The 20,995-nt window shown below is 35.8% G+C and overlaps 1 protein-coding gene across 1 annotated transcript in view; it reads left to right on the forward strand.

Annotated features, from left to right (window-relative positions):
* Positions 1-341: 341 nt before the first annotated feature.
* The window catches only part of SF3A3 (splicing factor 3a subunit 3), a 71,731-nt gene continuing 51,077 nt past the window's right edge, over positions 342-20,995 (forward strand). Inside the window, exons 1-8 of the mRNA XM_053707158.1 lie at positions 342-467; positions 3,179-3,226; positions 3,337-3,389; positions 4,200-4,305; positions 8,323-8,395; positions 9,977-10,068; positions 11,353-11,435; positions 14,022-14,160. Of these exons, the coding sequence (XP_053563133.1) occupies positions 372-467; positions 3,179-3,226; positions 3,337-3,389; positions 4,200-4,305; positions 8,323-8,395; positions 9,977-10,068; positions 11,353-11,435; positions 14,022-14,160 (690 nt within the window). The 5' untranslated portion in view covers positions 342-371. The remainder of the gene's footprint in view (positions 468-3,178; positions 3,227-3,336; positions 3,390-4,199; positions 4,306-8,322; positions 8,396-9,976; positions 10,069-11,352; positions 11,436-14,021; positions 14,161-20,995) is intronic.

The following is a 20,995-nucleotide window of genomic DNA, read 5'->3' on the forward strand; positions in this document are numbered from 1 at the left end:
GTTTGTATAATCGGTACTAGTATTTGTGTACAGTGAAAAGTTACAGGTATAAAAACTTGCAGAAATATATACAAATGTAGGCTGAGGGTTTCATACAATGTATCCATGTAGGTGAGCAGAGCTCATGTGTAAGTGTTGGTTGGGGAAAGTCTATGGAGACACAATGGATTTTACACCTCAAAATATGGCTCCCCTTTTTAAATTTCAACAAAATGTATTACTTATTTTAACATCTGCTTCTGAATTACGTAGCAGCTCAATGGTTCCAATTTTACTTGCGTAGACTACTCTGGAACCATAGTTGTTGACTGCGTTGTTCCGGGGAAGATTATTTACGGACACAGTTCACTTCCGGTCTGGGCCTTTCGAAGATGGAGACTATCCTGGAACAGCAGCGACGCTACCATGAGGAGAAGGAGCGTCTTATGGACGTTATGTCAAGGGAACTGATGATTAAAAAGACAACGGTAAGGGTGTAGGGGCAGTGAAACGCGATCTGCCTTGGTAGTGAATATGAATTTAACTTGTTGGTTACCAGAAGTGACAGCAGCCATATTTGGCACTCAGTATATAATTATGGTACTATTAAGACTAACACTTAGTGTGTTTTGAGCACGGATTGCAATTAAGACATGTAAACTGATATCGGCTGGAAAACAGACGGTCATCGTTACAAAAATTTATATTTTACAGTGTTCCTGCAAAATCCTCATACTCTTATGATTTCAACCACATATGCTACCTTGATTCTTCAATTCAATTATTAACTTTACACATCTGCTGTGCTGTTTACCAGTGGAACGCCGGATCACACACACAGTGGAAACACAGAGTTCCTTAACGTTTATCTAAATAAGCATATGAGTTCATTTATGTGATTCATGGTTGTTGCCACAAGAAGAAAGCTACTTTCAGATTTCACATAATCTAGCTCCAGTACTTTAAAGTGTCCTCAATTTTAATAACATAATTATTTTCTTAAGGTGTGTGTATATATATATATATATATATATATATATATATATATATATTGTAGATTTATTAACATAGGTACGTGCACATGGTAGCTTTGTGTTTATAACTCGTATGCAAAATGTATTTATTTAAAATGGGCAATAAACACTTCAAACATTTAATTTACCTCCCAATAATCTTAGGTACCACAATTTGGGGACCTAGGTTACAGTGCAGGTATCTGAAGGAAGGTTGCTGCATATCTGCAAACACATCAGCACTTGAATGTAGTAAGAGCTAGATTTCAACATGCTGGCACCCATGACATATAGTGAATCGGGAATGCTATGCTTATAAAATCTATTCTTTAAAAACCAAAAGAATGGACCAGTTAGGCAGAGACTGAAACTTGGGATGGGCATGAACAAACTTAATTAAAATGTGTTTGCCTGAGGCGCTGCAATGCGTTCTGTCTTATGCCCAAAAAGGTTAAATAAAAATAGATGCCTGGAACACTTACATGATAAGTAAGGAAGCTTTTTCACCCAGACATCACAAAATAGAATTCATTGTGCTTCTTGTGAAAACACACCATATGGGGAATGAGATTGCTATACATGCTTAGAGATTTGCACCTGCCAAAGATGAGAATACCCCACAGTCCTTTTTTTAGATGCCATTATTTACTGCTGACAATCCATACCTACGTAATCTAGAGCAGGGCTCGACAAACCCAAGAGCCTGGGAGCCACTGGCTCCTAGAATTTTACCCCTGGCTCCTAACTTTTTGGGTTATTCTCCATATATCTATATACAAATCCAATTGTCTGGCTCCTAAAAATATGTCTGGCTCCTAAATATTCTTATTGGCTCCTAATTTTTGAACATATTCGTCAAGCACTGATCTAGAGTCTCACAACCACGTGGGAGAAAGAACCCTAGATCATAAGGTTATAGTGCAGCCTAAAATGTCTTCTGCCTTGCAGCCTTTATCCTACTTTCCATCCTGATTTAGAGAAGTTTTGGGAGAAAAGTAGAGTCATTTTATTTAAAAAAGTAAAATATTGGTAGTCTGCAGTGACTCAGGAATAAAGCAGAGCACAGCTTTGGGGTTTACCAACTGGTCCCCGTGTGCAGAGTTTGAAGCTCAGAAACAGGTCAGTGTGTACAATGTTGACATGGTGTCCCAGAAAAAAAATTAAATGATTCTTGTATTCCATCATCCCCACCATTTAATCTCAACCCTCTACTATCTGTGAAGAATACTGGGATTTATATTTCCATTTACAGCTAAGAGGCAATGTCTGAGGCGCCACACCATGACCATAGCTAATAAAGCCTGTATGCAGGCAGTAAGATAAAAGCTCACAGATCATCCAGCAAGGGCAATTTTTAAAAGGACATAAAACCCATTTATTTTCTCTCATTCACATAGAGCATATAATTTTAAACACCTTTTCAATTTACTTCTATATTCAAATTTCTTCATTCTGTTAGTTTACTTTGTTGAAAAAGCAACATTGGACTACTGGGAGCTAGCTTAACACATTGGTTGAGATAATGGCAAGAGGCATATATGTGCAGCCACCAATCAGCTGCTATCTTCTAGTAGTGCATTGCTGCTCCTAAGCATACCTAGGTATCCTTTTCAGAAAAGGATACCAAGAGAACAAAGACAATTAGACAGTAGAAATAACTTGTCATTGACCTTGACAGTTTTTTTTGTTTTTTTTTAATTTTACCTCTTCATTTAGGAGTTTTTATACTTGTATTTATTAGGCGGCAGAATATATCAAAACCAGACTTTTTTTGATGAGGTGACGCTTCTATTTAAACAGCTTGAAAAACATTCTTTTTTTTTTTAACACACATACACACACTAGACAAGACTCAACAAACCCAGTAGCCACTGGTTCCTAGAATTTTACTGGGCTCCTAACTTTTTTGGTTATCCTCTATACAGTATCTATCTACAAATGCCGCTGTCTGGTTCCTAAATATTTTTACTGGCTTCTAAATTTTAAACAGATTTGTCAACCCTTGCATTAGGGGTAAAACACTGAGAGTATACATTTAACTCATTTTGTTTCCATGCCTTTGTGCTAATTTTTTTTATTAGCAATAATTATACGTTTATTATCTGTTTGTTAGTATTGTGTTCTATAAAAATAATACAAAATCACAAATTTGTATACAATCTTGATTAATATTGTTGTCATTGCAGCTAAGGGACCAAATAAACTCAGATCACAGAGCCAGAGCAATGCAAGATGTAAGTCTATTATTTTTATGTTATGTTTACTATAGTGTGTAGACCTACAATGTTATGTTTCAGAACATAATCATAGGAGAAGCATTGAACTTAGTTTTTTTTTTTCTCAGCGATACATGGATGTAAGTGGAAATCTAATCGATTCATATGAAGATAAAGACGGGTGAGAACATTTATTATTATCCTGTGGCTGATAAAAGTACTTTTTTTTGGGGGGGAGGGGTGTATTACAATATATATATATATATATATATATATATATATATATATATATGTATGTATTTAAAAACGTTTGTCTAACTTTGTAAGTTAAATAAATCAGTTGTGTATACTGCTAAACAAAGAGAGAGCACACTCCTCCAAGTGTAGAATGTTATTAAAAGATTAAAACCTATTTCTCAAATATAATTAAAACATAAAATACAATTTGCAGACCCATTTTTATATAATTAAAAACATAGAATCCAATCTCCAAACCCAACTATAAAATCAGTGCTCCTCAATTAAAACAATAGTATTTGTGCACCTGTATGTGGATACACCTTTAAAACACACAAAATTACAAAACAATTACATTATACAGTATGTGTTAATACTTTGGCCCTTTGTGATTGGTTAATAACATAAAATATAAGTCACACTGATAAACGGCTTTGGAGAAAGCTCTCTCTGGTTTTTATAATGAGCATAACAATTCAGCAGTACATACTACACCCTCATTTTTTATTTGGACCCTTAATAGATTGTAATTATCTATTCCTACTATTGTAATGTCAAGTTATTGATGGCAAACTTAGGAACAGAACAGATTAGAAATCTTGACTTGAAGATGATTATTAGTTTAGAATTAAACACTCTTTAGTCCTCTAAGCACTAACTGAAAACTACAAATTTTACAAATGGTAGGACAAGGACCATGTATATTGTTTGCCTACAAATCCTGTTTTCTAAAACGGGCTTCTTTTAATTGCAGTTTAAGAAGAGAAGAACTGAATTCTATTTCTGGGCCCAATGATTTTGGAGAATTCTACAACAGACTAAAGATGATAAAAGAATTTCATCGGAAGCATCCAAATGAGGTGAGTTTATCGCCTTTATTATTTTCACAATGCTTTTGTTTTGCTAGTTTTCTGTATTTGCTATATTCAGACAGATGTCTATCATAATAACACGGAGGAGTCTTTCTCCACTAATACAGCTGTGGTAGTTGTCCTTATCAGTCTGTGAGGTGAAGAAAAAAAAAAATGGTTTAAGGGACATTCACTATACAAAAATGACATTAGTGTTTAATTTTTATTACCCTTGCTTACTATGTGTTTAAAGGAAAATGAAAGTCAGAATTAAAATTTCACAATGAAACACTTTTCAGTTTACTTTAATTCTCAAATGTACTTTGTTCTCTTGGTATCCTCAGGACCAGCAATGCACTACTGAAATCTAGCTGGTGATTGTTGTATGCACATATGCTCTTTTCATTTACTCACTGACTGTGTTCAGCTGGTGATTGTATTGCATTGCATTTCTGATGCTGACTTGGTGTAAATTCCTATGCAGGGGTTACACACACACAGCATTTTATTATTTCACTGTTTTTATATATTTCACTCTTCGCATAGAGCACATTAGAATATTTTTCTTTTCACACTTATGTCCCTTTAACCCCCTTAAAAGGGTTAAACATATGGTTAAAGTCTAACTGGTTTACTGCATGCCTTGCAGTTCCTTAGCAGGACATCAAATAATCAGCAGTGGTAGTGGCACAATGCTGCCAATCACTGTCTTAAAACAGTAAGAAATAACCTCAGGCGCCTTACCAATGGAGGCAAAGGAGATGGTCAGAATAGGAATAAGAATAAAGGTAAAAATTAATTTATTCATACAACAATGGATCCATGCATAAAACCATAATATCAGTTAAAAATAGTGAAAGCTAAAATTAAAAACAACCACAATGTAAAAAAGTTAGAAGCCGGTATGCTGGGAGTAGTGACACTTACTAGGTAGTAGCAGCAGAGTTTCTGCTAAACCCCAGGAGGTGACTTGGAAGCCGATAAGTAGAGGTGATTTGTACAATTATGACCTTGAGAGAAATGTGAAGTGTTAAGCAATACACATGTGTTAAATTGTGTGAAAATCAAAGTGTTGATAAATTATGCAAATATAATGAGTAAAAATGAAGTGAATAAAAATCCAAAACAGAGGGTAAAATCAAAAACAATGCACAATATAAATCAATGCACAATAAATCAGACCAAACAATGGTGAATAGTTGATTAAGCAATCCAAGTGCTATAAGTAGGTCCAAAATAAAGTCCAAAAAATAATGTCCAAAAAAATATGTAGTGATCCTTAAAAATAGGGATGTTTCATAAACATATGAAAAGGACGTTTAAAAAGTGTAAAAAATGTGAACAGGTGGAAAACAACGAATGTAGCTTTAAATAAGTCCAAAATAAAGTCCAAAAGGGGGTGATCCTTAAAAATACAATTTAAAAACCAGGGTAGCACATAAAACCATGAAAAAAATGTGAGAGGTGAAAAACAGCAAATATGACTAAATATAGCAAAATGATCCTCAAAAAATGTGAATGTGAAACAATCTACTCCTATCAGTAGGAGAGCAGAGAGAGGCGAACTCCCAGTGAAGGATCTGATAAAAGCAGAACACTATACTTTGAAACGATGTCCTCCTGTGGAAAGAAAAATAAAACAAATAGTGCAAACAGTAATTAAACCATAAAAGTAATCAGAAATAGGCTTACCAGTACACGGTCTACGCGTTTCGGCCCCAATAAGGCCTTTATCAAGATTGGTGTACTGGGAAGTATGGTAGCCTTAAATAGAGTAATGTGGTGAGTGACCGGATGTAGAATAACCTTGAAGTTCCGGTTTTCGTATAGTCTCAAATCTCTAAAAATAATTAACATTGGATTACAAAATTGATCATATAAAAAACGATCTATACACTGGCATCTATGATGTGCCAAATATACAGTATATATAGGACGATCTATAGGGCTCCTTTATCTCCTATAGTAGTGAGTCACTTCCGGTCTGTGTAAATAAACCGAATAAATGTACAAGACTTGTACTGCCTGAATATGCTTTCAATGTTAGTATTTGAAGGGTAGTATATCTAAAATAGGAAAATGACCATTAAACTTATAAGTTACCAAAGATCAAATCGGGCCGAATTTCGTCTGTTGAGATTGGTCGTGACGTCACGACTACTGTCCAGCACCTCTATTGGTGGTCAGTAGAGGTGTGTGTGGTAAAGGGGGATCTGATTGGTTGCTTACTGAGCACGTACGAGAAAGCAAAGAAAAGACAGATAATAAGACGATAATAATACCTCTATTGGTGGTTAATAGAGGTGTGTGTGGTAAAGGGGGATCTGATTGGTTGCTTACTAAGCACATACGAGAAAGCAAAGGAAAAGACAAATAATAATAAGACGATAATAATAGAATGAAAAAACATTATATTTAGCATTCTGTTGTGATAATAAGGTGACAGCTAACCTAATTGTAGTATTCAGGCTATTTTGTTAGCATGTGTGTTCCAAATTATGTGTATTTAGTTGCTTTACTGCGCACATATGAAAAAGAAAAGGAAAAAAGGGACAACTTAAAAAATAACACAGTCAATCATATTCTATTGTCATCAAGAGGTGACTGCAAACATAATTGCAGTATTCGAGCAGTATTTTTTATTGGGCATTTTGGTGCCAAATTAGGAATATATAAACCTATGATAATATTTGTATAAATTAAAGGCATTATCACAAATCCTCACTATTCTAAAAAAGAATGAAGAATATTGTGGGCTCTTAATACCTAAACCCTGAGACATGTTATGCCTAACAGGCAATGGTGATATTATGGAATGATTTCCAAAATAGAGAATGTTTCCCATAATGAAGAAGCTTAGCTCTTTTGAGAATTAACCTATATTGCTTGTGTTGTAGTGCTTATGATGGAGACTATCAGCTCCCGACTAAATGGTTAGCATTATCACTTAAGATATCTGTGATCTTAGTGTAGATGAACATAAATGTGAATTATATCTCCGAAAGGATATAAGCAAATGAATAAATAGAATGAGGGAGAGAGGGCTACATTTATTAAATTAAGGAAAATAATAAAGACAATAGTACAAGGAGAGCAGGCTTGGCATAGCCTAAATGTATGCATTAAAGGTAAAAACTAGGGCTAGGGACCGATGTACTTACATATATATTCTAAGAATATATTCCACTCAATATTATCAGCCCGTAACTACAACAGCTACTAGGCTGAAATTTTTCTCTCAAGGTCATAATTGTACAATCACCTCTACTTATCGGCTTCCAAGTCACCTCCTGGGGTTAAGCAGAAACTCTGCTGCTACTACCTAGTGAGTGTCACTACTCCCAGCATACTGACTTCTAACTTTTTTACATTGTGATTGTTTTTAATTTTAGCTTTCATTATTTTTAACTGATATTATGGTTTTATGCATGGATCCATTGTTGTATAAATAAATTCATTTTTACCTTTATTCTTATTCCTATTCTGACCATCTCCTTTGCCTCCATTGGTAAGGTGCCTGAGGTTATTTCTTACTGTTTTATGATATCTATTGGTGGTTACTAGGCACACACTGCTCCTCAGGCTATAAGGTATCAAGTTAGGCGCTACCCTCAGACTTATGCCAATCACTGTCTTGCAGCTCCAGAGTATGATTTTACCCATGTGTTTTAATCCTTTTGCAGATTAATATTTGCAAAAGAATGTCCCATTAACTAATTGAGATGTGCATTCGGCAGTTTCGTACTCTGCTGAATGTGGAAGTAGGAGGCTGCTTTTGGTATTCGGCTCTTTTCGGAGCTGATTATCCTCTTGTGCTAGTGGAAGACACTAAGATATAGATTTGCACAGATCTTAGTGTGTTTCACTTGTACAAGAGGATATTCGGCTCCAAAAAGAGCTGAATACCAAAAGCAGCCGCCTAATTCTGCATTCAGTAGATTACGAAACTGCCGAATGCTCATCTCTATTAATTAGTAAATGCTGATAAGTAAGAATTGTGTTCAGCTTATTTTTGTTTCTTTATAGATTTGTGTCCCCATGTCAGTTGAATTTGATGAACTCTTAAAAACCAGAGAAAATCCAAGTGAGGAAGCACAGAGTAAGTACATTTGCTTTTTGTTGCAAGTAATGGCAGACTGACCAATGAGTGAGTACTGGATAAATTGTTGTTTACATAGGGTGGGAAAATTCATTTTAGTCTGCATCAATAACAGAACCATGTTCATTTCACAATATGCAATAGCAGAGCACTTAATGCAATCTTTGTGTTTAATTTTTCTTGAGCTTAATTAAGCGAGGATCATATGCATATGGCTCTATTGCTGCATTTATAACACATTACACTCTTTTAAAACATAATACATTTACACTTACAAATATCCACTTATATCTAAGGGATGTCTATAGATTTGCTGCTTAGTTGAAAGAATAAATGCTGTAATCTATAGCATGTCATTTTTTTTTGAATATTGACCCCACTCTACATCTGAGTCGGGCAACTAGCACTGCTGATTGAATCAGCGGCAGGTCCTACTTGGGACCAGCAATACACCGTGGGTCCCAAGCAGAACATCCTACTGTATGTTAAACCCATTTGCCCGGGTTAAATACACAGTAGAGCAGGTTCGATAGTCCAAAATATGACATGCTAAAAGATTAGAGCATTTAATTTTTTTTGTTACTATAAAGGCCCTTTTAAAAAAAATATACCCAACATTTATCTTTCATGATTCAGATAGAGAATACGATTTTAGAACGTTTCCAATTTACTTCTACGTGTTTTTGCTTTTCAACTTAGGATAACATTAAACAGACAATTTGAAAATAGAAGTAGATTGAAAAGTTGTTTAAAATTGTATGTTCTACCTGAAAAATGAAACATCTTTTTTCTTTTTTTTTTGCCCTATAAGATGGGACATACAATTTTAAACAACTTTCCAATTTACTGTTATCTAAATTGCTTCATTATCTTGGTATCCTTTGTTTAAAACCATACCTAGATATGCTGAGGGGACAGCAATGCACTACTGGGATATAGCTGCTGATTGGTGGCTGCACATATATATATATATCTTGCCAATGGCTCACCGTGTGTTCAGCTTGCTCCCAGTAGTGCATTGCTGTTATTTCCACAAAAGATACTAAGAGAATGAAGTAAAATCTGAATTATGGAAGAAAAAAATCTGGGTTTCATGTCCTAAACTCTTAATTGCAAGTTACAACCAGTGGAACAAACTTTGCTTTTCCTGACAACCATTCATATTTTAAAGGGTTAACCAGGGAAAAGTATTACATTGCTGTTTTCATTTTTCTTTTACCTCAAAATAGTTAAAATACATCTGTTATGAACAAATGTGTCAGACGTGTTTACAAACAGCTTTGTAATAAAATAATTACTTTAGTGGGATTTCTTTTTTTTTTTTTTTTCTTGTGCTTCATCTTGGTTATAATCTACCATTACCACAAACCTGTTTCTGTGGGTTGCTATTTACCCAATAGTGTGAAAGTCAGATTAAACATATGCTGTTGCGGAGGACAGAAAGATAATGTAGGAGACATCTGTGTAGAACCAAATTAACAGAGCACACTACACATGGACTGTTTCTAGACTATTCTGATAACATACTTTAATAATTGAGAAATATGTCATTGACTGAAAGATTTCATCTGTATACCACAGATTTGGTAGAATTCACAGATGAAGAAGGATATGGTCGTTATTTGGATCTGCATGATTGTTATCTGAAGTACATTAATCTAAAGTCATCAGAAGTAAGTCATTGAGCTATAAACAGATATACTGAAACATATTCTCATTTACAATTGACTGATTTACCGAACAAGGAGAAGCCCAAAGACATTGATGTCTACAAGGGGCTGAAATCTAGAGCCTTTGTTTCCTCAAATAATATAAGTATATGATTGTTACTACTTTAATTTATTTTTACCATTGGTCAATTCATTAAGACTAGCGACCCTGCATCGCTAGTTACACAGCTGAGTTGTGCGGCTAGTCCTGCTTATTGGATCAGTGGTGGATTTTGCCCATGACCAGCAGTGCTCTGTGGGTCCCAAGCAGTACTTCTACTGTGTGTTTAACCCCTTTGTGAGGTTTGAACACACAGTAGTGTAGGGTCAGTAGTCTTAAAATTACATGCGCTAACAAATTAAAGCATGTAATTTTTTTACTATTATGACCCTTTAAATGGCGTTTAAACTCAAAAATTAAATTCCCATTAAAATGTTAAAATATGCTGGTTTAAAAAAATTGATCATTATAGGAGATCATTTATAGGACCCTAAAGGGAAAGTCTAATCAAAATTACACTTTTATGATTCAGATAGGGCATATAATTTTAAACAACTATCCATTTTACTTTTATCATCAGATTTGCTTTGTTCTCTTATTCTTAGTTAAAAGCTAAACCTAGGTAGGCTCATATGCTAATTTCTAAGGCCTTGAAGGCCACCTCTTATCTGAATGCATTTGAAAGTTTTGCACAGCTAGATAGCGTTAGTTCATAACATTGTGCTAACGCCCGTGGAGTTACTTATGAAAGGGCACTGATTGTCTAAAATGAAAGTCTTTCGAAAGAACTGAAATAAGGGGTAAGTTTGCAGAGGCTTAGATATAAGTTAATTACAGAGGTATAAACTTTAAAGTATATTAATATAAGAAAGTTGGTTATGCCAAACTGGGGAGTGGGTAGAATGGGTATTAATCTATGTTTTTAAACAACACAAAGATATGTGTAATTTTTACTTGTTAGGATAGTAAGGAAACATTGAGATTACTTTTGTGAAACTATTCAATTTCTTTAAAAAAAATAAAATAAATAAATTCAGACATCTGAATGCTACTGGGTGTTTCATTTTGGATATATTGAAAAGTTGGAAACTATATAGCAAGTTGTAAGCATAATGTATAAATTATTGAAACGTTTCTCTTCAAAATATGTTCTTAAAATTGTACATTATCTCTAAAAATGAATGTAGAGTTGTGTCACAATGGAAATAGGCTTATTGGTTTTTTTTGTTTGTTTTTTTTTTCTCCAGAAATTGGACTACATTTCCTATCTGTCCACTTTTGATCAACTTTTTGACATTCCTAAAGAACGGAAAAATGCTGAATATAAACGGTTTGTACCTTTTTCAAGTAAATTTGTGAATGCCCATTGGCAGAACTTTTTTTTTGTGAAAATATGAAAATGTGCATGAAACTCAATTTCAAATTAGGCAGTTACACTAAATTGTCAGCTCAATTTAAATGTGCTTATTAACTAGAGCATAAAGCATTTTTTTAAATCTATAATATAGTACAGCAGTTGAAAATTGCATTGCAAATTAGCTGCAGAGATAAAAAGAAATTTTATGTTTTTAAAATGTCTATTGAATAATTTTTTTTTTTTAATCTTTGTCTAACATAATATAAGGTTAAAAAAAGTGCATTGCTCGCAAGAACGTCTTACATTCAGGAGTCACAACTTTGCAGACTGGGAAAGGTTAGGGGGCAGGGCTGGAAAAAAAAACCCCTGAGAACCAGTTTATCAATTAATGCGCTGCCGCTTTGCAGCTCAGGTCTGTATTTGACTGTTCTCTTCAAACTGCACTTTGCTCTGGCTGCGCTGTGTTAAAGGGACAGTCTAGTCAACAGTAAACTTTCATGATTCAGATAGGGCATACAATTTTGAATATCCTTCCAATTGACTTTTATAATAAAATTTACTTTGTTCTTTTTGGTATTCTTTGTTGAAAGCTAAACCTAGGTAGGCTAATTTCTAAGCCCTTGAAGGCCGCCTCTCACCTCTTTTGACAGTTTTTCACCTCTAGAAAGAGCTATTTTTCATGTCATATAAATAGCACTGTGCTCACTCCTGTGGAGTTATTTATGAGTCAGCACTGATTGGCTTATATGTAAGTCTATAAAAGAACTGAAATAAGGGGGCAGTCTGCAGAGGCTTAGATACAAGGTAATTACAGAGGTAAAAAGTGTATTAATATAACTGTGTTGGTTATGCAAAACTAGGGAATGGGTAATAAAGGGATTATCTTTTTAAACTATAAACATTTTCAAGTAGACTGTCCCTTTAAAGGGATATGAAACCCAAACATTTTCTTTGTGATTCAGACACATACAGTTAAAAAAAAGTTTCCAATTTTCTTCATTCCCATGGTCGTCTTTGTTGAAGAGATACCTAAATAGGTTTCTGGAGCACTACATGGCATGAACTAGTGCTGCCATCTACTGCTCTTGGTAATAGATAACATTCTTGCAAAACTGCTGCTAATTAGTGCTCCAGGCACGTGCACACCCCTGAGCTTACGTCTCTGCTTTTTAATAAAAGATACACAAGAGTGAAGTACATGTGATAATTAGAAGTAAATTATAAAGTTGTTTAAAACTGGGATTCATGTTCCTTTAAAGGGCCATAATACCCAAATGTTTAAACACTTGAAAGTTATGCAGTATAACTGTAAAAAGCTGACTAGATATTTCCTTAACATCTCTATGTAAAAAAGAAAGATATTTTACCTCAAAAGTTCCTCAGTAGCCACATCCCATTGTAAAGGATTTCTAAGCAGCATTTTAGTGTGTCTGTCCTGGGACATCTGAAGGGATGAGCATTGTGAACTCTCATATTATTTCACCAATCAGGTAAAGGAAGCTTACTATGAAATCTCATGAGAGTTAAGTCAAATCTCATGAGATCACAGTAAGAGTTCATGACCTCAGCACTGCTGATGCTGATTGGCTGCTGTTCATTTCTTCATTTTTTTTTTATTTTTACCTGCAGCTGGGAGCAGGGGAAGTATAACTTTTTACACAGAACTTACTCTGCTGGGCTGAGTAAATTGTGAGGTAAAATATCTTCCTTTTTTACATAGAGATGTTCAGGTGATATTTTCCTGTCAGCTTTTTACAGTTATGCTGCATCAGTTTCAAGTGATTTAGCATATGAGTATTATGTCCCTTTAAGGAAAAAAGTTCTGCAAAGTGAAAGGTGTTAACAGTTGCTGCAAGTGTCTCATTCTTTCTGCAGACATTCTGCATTTTCTGGGATGACATCTCAGATTTCAGCATGTTCTGCTTTGGTGTGTATATGTATATAATTTTTCTTTTCTTCCACTAGAATACCTTTATAATTTGAGATAAACGTTATATTTGTGTATTTAGTTTTTTTAAGTTGTTTACTATTCAGTAACAGGTTGAGTTCCTACACAAAGTATGATGCATAAAAACGTTATTTTCAAGTATTCCTATTAGTTTGCCTCTTAAATTACTGTCTAAAACATATTAAAATGACAAATATATTAATCATTGTACACTTAGTGTATTGGTTAAAGATAGCGTTAGATTTTTCACAAAGGAATTTCATTTATTTTTCTGTGTGCATTGTTTGGTGAACCGTTATTTATGGTTTCTTGACTTCGCATTCCAAATCAGACCTGACTGCAAATTTAGAAGATATTTTTAATATCATATGCCAGAACTTTTAATTTTAAAATATCAAATTAAGAAATGTGACGACTATTAGATATACTTGAGTTGCAAAGAGAGACCATTTATAATTACATTCCAGCTTTGTTGATAACATGGTGTGACATGAAAAAAGAAGTGAGAGAAAGAAAGTGTTTTAGTATTCTGTTTTTCTAAAGAGGAAATTTCCTGGTCACATTTATCTGTGTAAGTTGTGTATATAACTAATTGCACATTCTTGTTCTAGGTATTTGGAAGTACTTCTGGAATACCTCCAGGATTACACTGACAGAGTGAAACCACTGCAGGATCAGAATGAACTCTTTGGCAAGATCCAGAATGATTTTGAGAAGAAGTGGGAGTCTGGGACTTTTCCAGGATGGCCAGTAAGTAGAGATTTAATTATATCCCTCTGCTACTATTTTTGTTTTGTGCATGAAATGGCTAATCGTACACAGTTTGTCTGCATCTCTTTTTCCAACAAAGATCAAGGTAATCCATGCTAAATCTAGACATACAGTGTCTACTGTAAAGCTAAGATTTTATTAGAGAGAAACCTCTAGTTTTGCTTTAGCCTCGATTTGTCAGTTCAATAGACTGAACAAAAATAAAATCATTGTTTTGCTTGAAATTGTAGGGTGCAAATCAGACAACTTTTGTCCACAAGCATGAATCTGAAAAAATCTTGTTTTCTACTTTCTGATAATCACGTTTAACATCCCATTGTCTTGTCTAGAATAAAACCTAGAAACACCCTTTCTGTATAGAGTGTAAACTTGTTTAAATAATAGAGGCCTCCAAGTTAGTTTATTTTTCCTTATTTAGTATGGATTATAGTCTAGAATTTCAAGGATGGCATCTGACTATTTTCATGACTTAATAACATGTAAAGGGCATGTATATATAAAAGGGTTAATAATCAGATTTTAAATGAACTATTGCAAAACTGCTTACTAAATCCTTATTGCCCTGTTAATAAGCATATCATATGTAAAATTACTTTTTTGTTTGTAAATCCATTTATTTGGGCTGATTAAAGTTTTATTAAACCAACATAAATGTTCCAACTACAGCCTTACAGGAAGACTAAAGTCTCTTGTTGTTATATGTAGCCAATCACAACGCACATTATAATTGGAAATTAACAAAATATAAGCAATTTCTATATCTTGGCCCATACCCTGAGTAATACCAGTGAGACCCCCTCTCCTGAGAGGCGTGACACCACCCCTTCCTCCTCCTAGAGATGTCCAGCCAAAACAGGTGAACCAGACAAAGGGAGGGAGCCTGGTAAGTATTACTTGAGGTATGGGCCAAGATATAGAAATTGCTTATATTTTGTTGTTAATTTCCAATTATCTTGGGCTCCCTGGTAATACTTACCAGTAAGTAAATACAGAGGAATAATAAAAGAAAGGGTGGGAAATAAATACAAAATACACATAAATACTGCAGAAAATATAAATATTTATTCCATAACAGAAGATATCTTTCTGTCAAACTTGGCAGCAGCTGATTAACGAACATACAGCTTATAATGTGAAATAAAAGTTTTATGATTTCCAAACTGCGGCTTGACAGATTTCTTCTGGAGAAGCGTTAGCTTGAAGCGCCCAAGAAGTTGATACAGCCCTTGTTGAATGAGCCTTAAGTCCTTCAGGTACCTGTTCCCCTTTTTTCTTTATAGGCTCTTAAAATAGCCTGTACAATCCAATGAGAAATTGTTGTTTGTGATGGAGCTTGACCTTGACGAGGACCTTTAGGGACAATGAATAACCTTTCAGTCTTACGAATATACGGAGTCCTTGAGACATAAATATGAAGACATCTGACTACATCCAAACTATACAATGGTTTACTTTGAGAATCTGAGTTATTAGGGCAAAAAGAAGGAAGGACAATATCCTGGTGTTGATGAAAGTCAGAAACCACTTTTGGAAGGAATTCAGGAACAGTACGAAGTACTACCTTGTCTTGATGAAATATAATGTTAGAGTCTTTAGCTGACAGAGCTTGAAGTTCAGATACTCGGCGGGCCGATGTGATGGGTGCTAGAAAAATGTTTTCTTTCATGTAATTGGCAAGAGTCCATGAGCTAGTGACATATGGGATATACAATCCTACCAGGAGGGGCAAAGTTTCCCAAACCTCAAAATGCCTATAAATACACCACTCACCACACCCACAATTCAGTTTTACAAACTTTGCCTCCTATGGAGGTGGTGAAGTAAGTTTGTGCTAAGATTTCTACATTGATATGCGCTTCTCAGCATTGTTGAAGCCTGGTTCCTCTCAGAGTACAGTGAATGTCAGAGGGACGTGAAGGGAGTATCACCTTTTGAATACGATGATTTCCCTAACGGGGGTCTTTTTCATGGGTTCTCTGTTATCGGTCGTAGAGATTCATCTCCTACCTCCCTTTTCAGATCGACGATATACTCTCAAATTTACCATTACCTCTACTAAAGAACTGTTTTAGTACTGGTTTGGCTATCTGCTATTTGTGGATGGGTGTCTTTGGGTAAGTATGTTTTTATTACTTAAGACACTCTCAGCTATGGTTTGGCACTTTATGCAATTTATGTAAAGTTCTAAATATATGTATTGTACTTATATTTGCCATGAGTCAGGTTCATGTATTTCCTTCTGCAGACTGTCAGTTTCATATTTGGGATTATAAACACTTTAAGAAAATTTGTTTCTTACCTGGGGTTTAGTCTTTTTCAATTTTGACTACTTTTGCATTTGCGGGTATTAGGCCCGCGGGTGCGTCAAATGTTAGACTTTATTGCGTCATTTTTGGCGCGAACTTTTTTGGCGCGGGAAATTACGTTTTTTTACGCAACTTCGTAATTTCCGGCGTCATACGTGACGTCGAGACGGCGTCGTCAGTGACGCAAGTGTGTCATTTCCGGTCATTTTTGGCACCAAAAAGTTTACGTTACGTTGGCGTCATACTTGGCGCCAATTTTTTCATTATTTCAATACCCCATGCATGTTTGCCTCCTGCTTTCTTATATCAAGAGGCCTATGCTTTTGCATTTTTTCCAATTCCTGAAACTGCCATTTAAGGAAATAGATAATTTTGCTTTATATGTTGTTTTTTCTTTTACATTGAGCAAGATGTCCCAATCCGATCCTGTCTCTGAAGTTTCTGCTGGAACATTGCTGCCTGACGTCGGTTCTACCAAAGCTAAGTGCATTTGTTGCAAAATTGTAGAAATTATTCCACCGAATGTCATTTGTAATAGTTGTCATGATAAACTTTTACATGCAGATAGTGTTTCTATCAGTAATAGTACATTGCCAGTTGCAGTTCCTTCAACTTCTAATGTGCATGATATACCTGTAAATTTCAAAGAATTTGTTTCTGAATCTATTATGAAGGCTTTGTCTGCATTTCCACCTTCTAATAAACGTAAAAGGTCTTTTAAAACTTCTCATTTAGCTGATGAATTTTCAAATGACCAACAACATAATAATTCATCCTCTTCTGATGAGGATCTATCTGAAACAGAAGATCCTTCCTCAGATATTGACACTGACAAATCTACTTATTTATTTAAAATGGAGTATATGCGTTCTTTATTAAAAGAAGTGTTAATTACTTTGGATATTGAGGTAACCAGTCCTATTGACGTTCAGTCTAATAAACGTTTAAATGCTGTTTTTAAACCTCCTGTGGTTTCCCCAGGTGTTTTTCCCATTTCTGAGGCTATTTCTGATAGGATTTCTAGGGAATTGGAATAAGCCAGGTACTTCCTTTGTTCCTTCTTCAAGGTTTAAGAGATTGTATCCTTTACCAGCAAAATCTATAGAGTTTTGGGAAAAGATCCCCAAAGTTGATGGGGCTATTTCTACTCTTGCTAAACGTACCACTATTCCTATGGAAGATAGCACTTCCTTTAAGGATCCTTTAGATAGGAAGCTTGAATCTTATCTAAGGAAGGCCTATTTATATTCAGGTCATCTTCTCAGACCTGCTATCTCTTTGGGTGATGTTGCGGCCGCATCAACTTTCTGGTTGGAAAATTTAGCGCAACATGAATTGGATTCTGACATTTCTAGCATTGTTCGCTTACTGCAACATGCTAATCATTTTATTTGTGATGCCATTTTTGATATTATCAAAATTGATGTTAGATCCATGTCTTTAGCTGTATTAGCTAGAAGAGCTTTGTGGCTTAAATCTTGGAATGCTGATATGACATCTAAATCTAGATTACTATCTCTTTCTTTCCAAGCTAATAATTTATTTGGTTCTCAGTTGGATTCTATTATTTCAACTATCACTGGAGGAAAAGGAGTTTTTTTTGCCTCGGGATAAAAAACCTAAGGGTAAATCTAAGGCTTCTAACCGTTTTCGTTCCTTTCGTCAGAATAAGGAACAAAAACTCAATCCTCCTCCCAAGGAATCTGTTTCCAGTTGGAAGCCTTCCTCAAATTGAAATAAATCCAAGCCATTTAGGAAACCAAAGTCTGCCCCTAAATCCGCATGAAGGTGCGGCCCTCATTCCAGCTCAGCTGGTAGGGGGCAGATTAAGGTTTTTCAAGGATTTTTGGATAAAATCTGTCCAAAATCATTGGATTCAGAGCATTGTCTCTCAAGGGTATCGAATAGGATTCAAAGTAAGACCTCCTGTGAGAAGATTTTTTCTCTCACACATTCCTGTAAATCCAGTAAAAGCTCAGGCTTTTCTGAAGTGTGTTTCAGATCTGGAGTCTAAAGGGGTAATCATGCCAGTTCCTCTTCAGGAACAAGGTTTGGGGTTTTATTCAAACCTATTCATTGTACCAAAGAAAGAAAATTTGTTCAGACCAGTTCTGGATCTGAAAATTTTGAATCGTTATGTAAGAGTACAAACTTTCAAGATGGTGACTATAAGGACTATTCTTTTGTTCAGCAAGGACATTATATGTCCACAGTAGACTTGCAGGATGCATACCTTCATATTCCGATTCATCCAGAACACTATCAGTTTCTGAGATTCTCTTTTCTAGACAAGCATTACCAATTTGTTGCTCTTCCATTTGGCCTAGCAACAGCTCCAAGAATCTTTTCAAAGGTTCTGGGTGCCCTACTATCTGTAATCAGAGAACAGGGTATTGCGGTGTTTCCTTATTTGGACGATATCTTGGTACTAGCTCAGTCTTTACATACTGCAGAATCTCACACGAATCAACTAGTGTTGTTTCTTCGGAAACATGGTTGGAGGATCAATTTACCAAAAAGTTTCTTGATTCCTCAGACAAGGGTCACCTTTTTAGGTTTCCAGATAGATTGTGTCCATGACTCTGTCTCTAACAGACAAGAGACGTTTAAAATTGGTTGCAGCCTGCCAGCGCCTTCAGTCTCAGTCATTCCCTTCAGTGGCTATGTGCATGGAAGTTTTAGGTCTCATGACTGCAGCATCGGACTCAATCCCCTTTGCTCGTTTTCACATGAGACCTCTACAGCTTTGTATGCTGAATCAATGTTGCAGGGATTATACAAAGATATCACAATTAATATCCTTGAATCCCAATGTACGACACTCTCTGACATGGTGGATAGATCACCATCGTTTGGTTCAAGGGGCTTCTTTTGTTCGCCCAACCTGGACTGTGATCACAACAGATGCGAGTCTTTCAGGTTGGGGAGCTGTTTGGGGGTCTCTGACAGCACAAGGGGTTTGGAAATCTCAAGAGGCGAGATTACCAATAAATATTTTAGAACTCCGTGCAATTCTCAGGGCTCTTCAGTTCTGGCCTCTACTAAAGAGAGAACCATTCATTTGTTTTCAGACAGACAATATCACAACTGTGGCTTATGTCAATCATCAGGGTGGGACTCACAGTCCCCAAGCTATGAAAGAAGTATCTCGGATACTTGCTTGGGCGGAATCCAACTCCTGTCTAATCTCTGCGGTACATATCCCAGGTGTAGACAATTGGGAGGCGGATTATCTCAGCCGCCAGACTTTACATCCAGGGGAGTGGTCTCTCCATCCAGATGTGTTTTCTCAGATTGTTCAGATGTGGGGTCCACCAGAGGTAGATCTCATGGCCTCTCATCTAAAGAAGAAACTTCCCAGATACCTGTCCAGGTCCAGGGATGTTCAGGCGGAAGCAGTGGATACGCTGACACTTCCTTGGTGTTATCAACCTGCTTACATCTTCCCGCCTCTAGTTCTTCTTCCAAGAGTGATTTCCAAAATCATCATGGAACAGTCTTTTGTGTTGCTGGTGGCTCCAGCATGGCCACACAGGTTTTGGTATGCGGATCTGGTTCAGATGTCCAGTTGCCCGCCTTGGCCACTTCCATTTCGGCCGGACCTACTATCTCAAGGTCCGTTTTTCCATCAGGATCTCAAATCATTAATTTTGAAGGTTTGGAAATTGAACGCTTAGTTCTAAGTCATAGAGGTTTCTCTGATTCAGTGATTAATACTATGTTACAAGCTCGTAAATCTGTCTCTAGGAAGATTTATTATAGAGTTTGGAAGGCTTACATTTCATGGTGTTTTTCTCATAAATTCTCCTGGCATTCTTTTATAATTCCTAGAATTTTGCAGTTTCTTCAGGATGGTCTGGATAAGGGTTTGTCTGCAAGTTCCTTGAAAGGACAAATCTCAGCTCTTTCCGTTTTTATTTCACAGAAAGATTGCTATACTTCCTGATATACACTGTTTTGTACAGGCTTTAGTTCGTATTAAGCCTGTCATTAAGTCAATTTCTCCTCCTTGGAGTCTTAATTTGGTTCTGAGGGCTTTACAGGCTCCTCCATTTGAACCTATGCATTCTTTGGACATTAAACTACTTTCTTGGAAAGTGTTGTTCCTTTTGGCTATCTCTTCTGCTAGAAGAGTTTCTGAGCTATCTGCTCTTTCTTGTGAGTCTCCTTTTCTGATTTTTCATCAGGATAAGGCAGTTTTGCGGACTTCTTTTCAATTTTTACCTAAGGTTGTGAATTCTAACAACATTAGTAGAGAAATTGTTGTCCCTTCCTTGTGTCCTAATCCTAAGAATTCTTTGGAGAGATCCTTACATTCTTTGGATGTGGTAAGAGCTTTGAAATATTATGTGGAAGCTACTAAAAATTTCAGGAAGACTTCTAGTCTATTTGTTTTATTTTCTGGTCCTAGGAAAGGTCAGAAAGGTTCTGCTGTTTCCTTGGCTTCTTGGTTGAAACTTTTGATTCATCAAGCTTATTTGGAGTCGGGTCAAACCCCGCCTCAAAGA

Source organism: Bombina bombina, chromosome 3 (assembly GCF_027579735.1).
Source record: "Bombina bombina isolate aBomBom1 chromosome 3, aBomBom1.pri, whole genome shotgun sequence".
Taxonomy (NCBI): domain Eukaryota; kingdom Metazoa; phylum Chordata; class Amphibia; order Anura; family Bombinatoridae; genus Bombina; species Bombina bombina.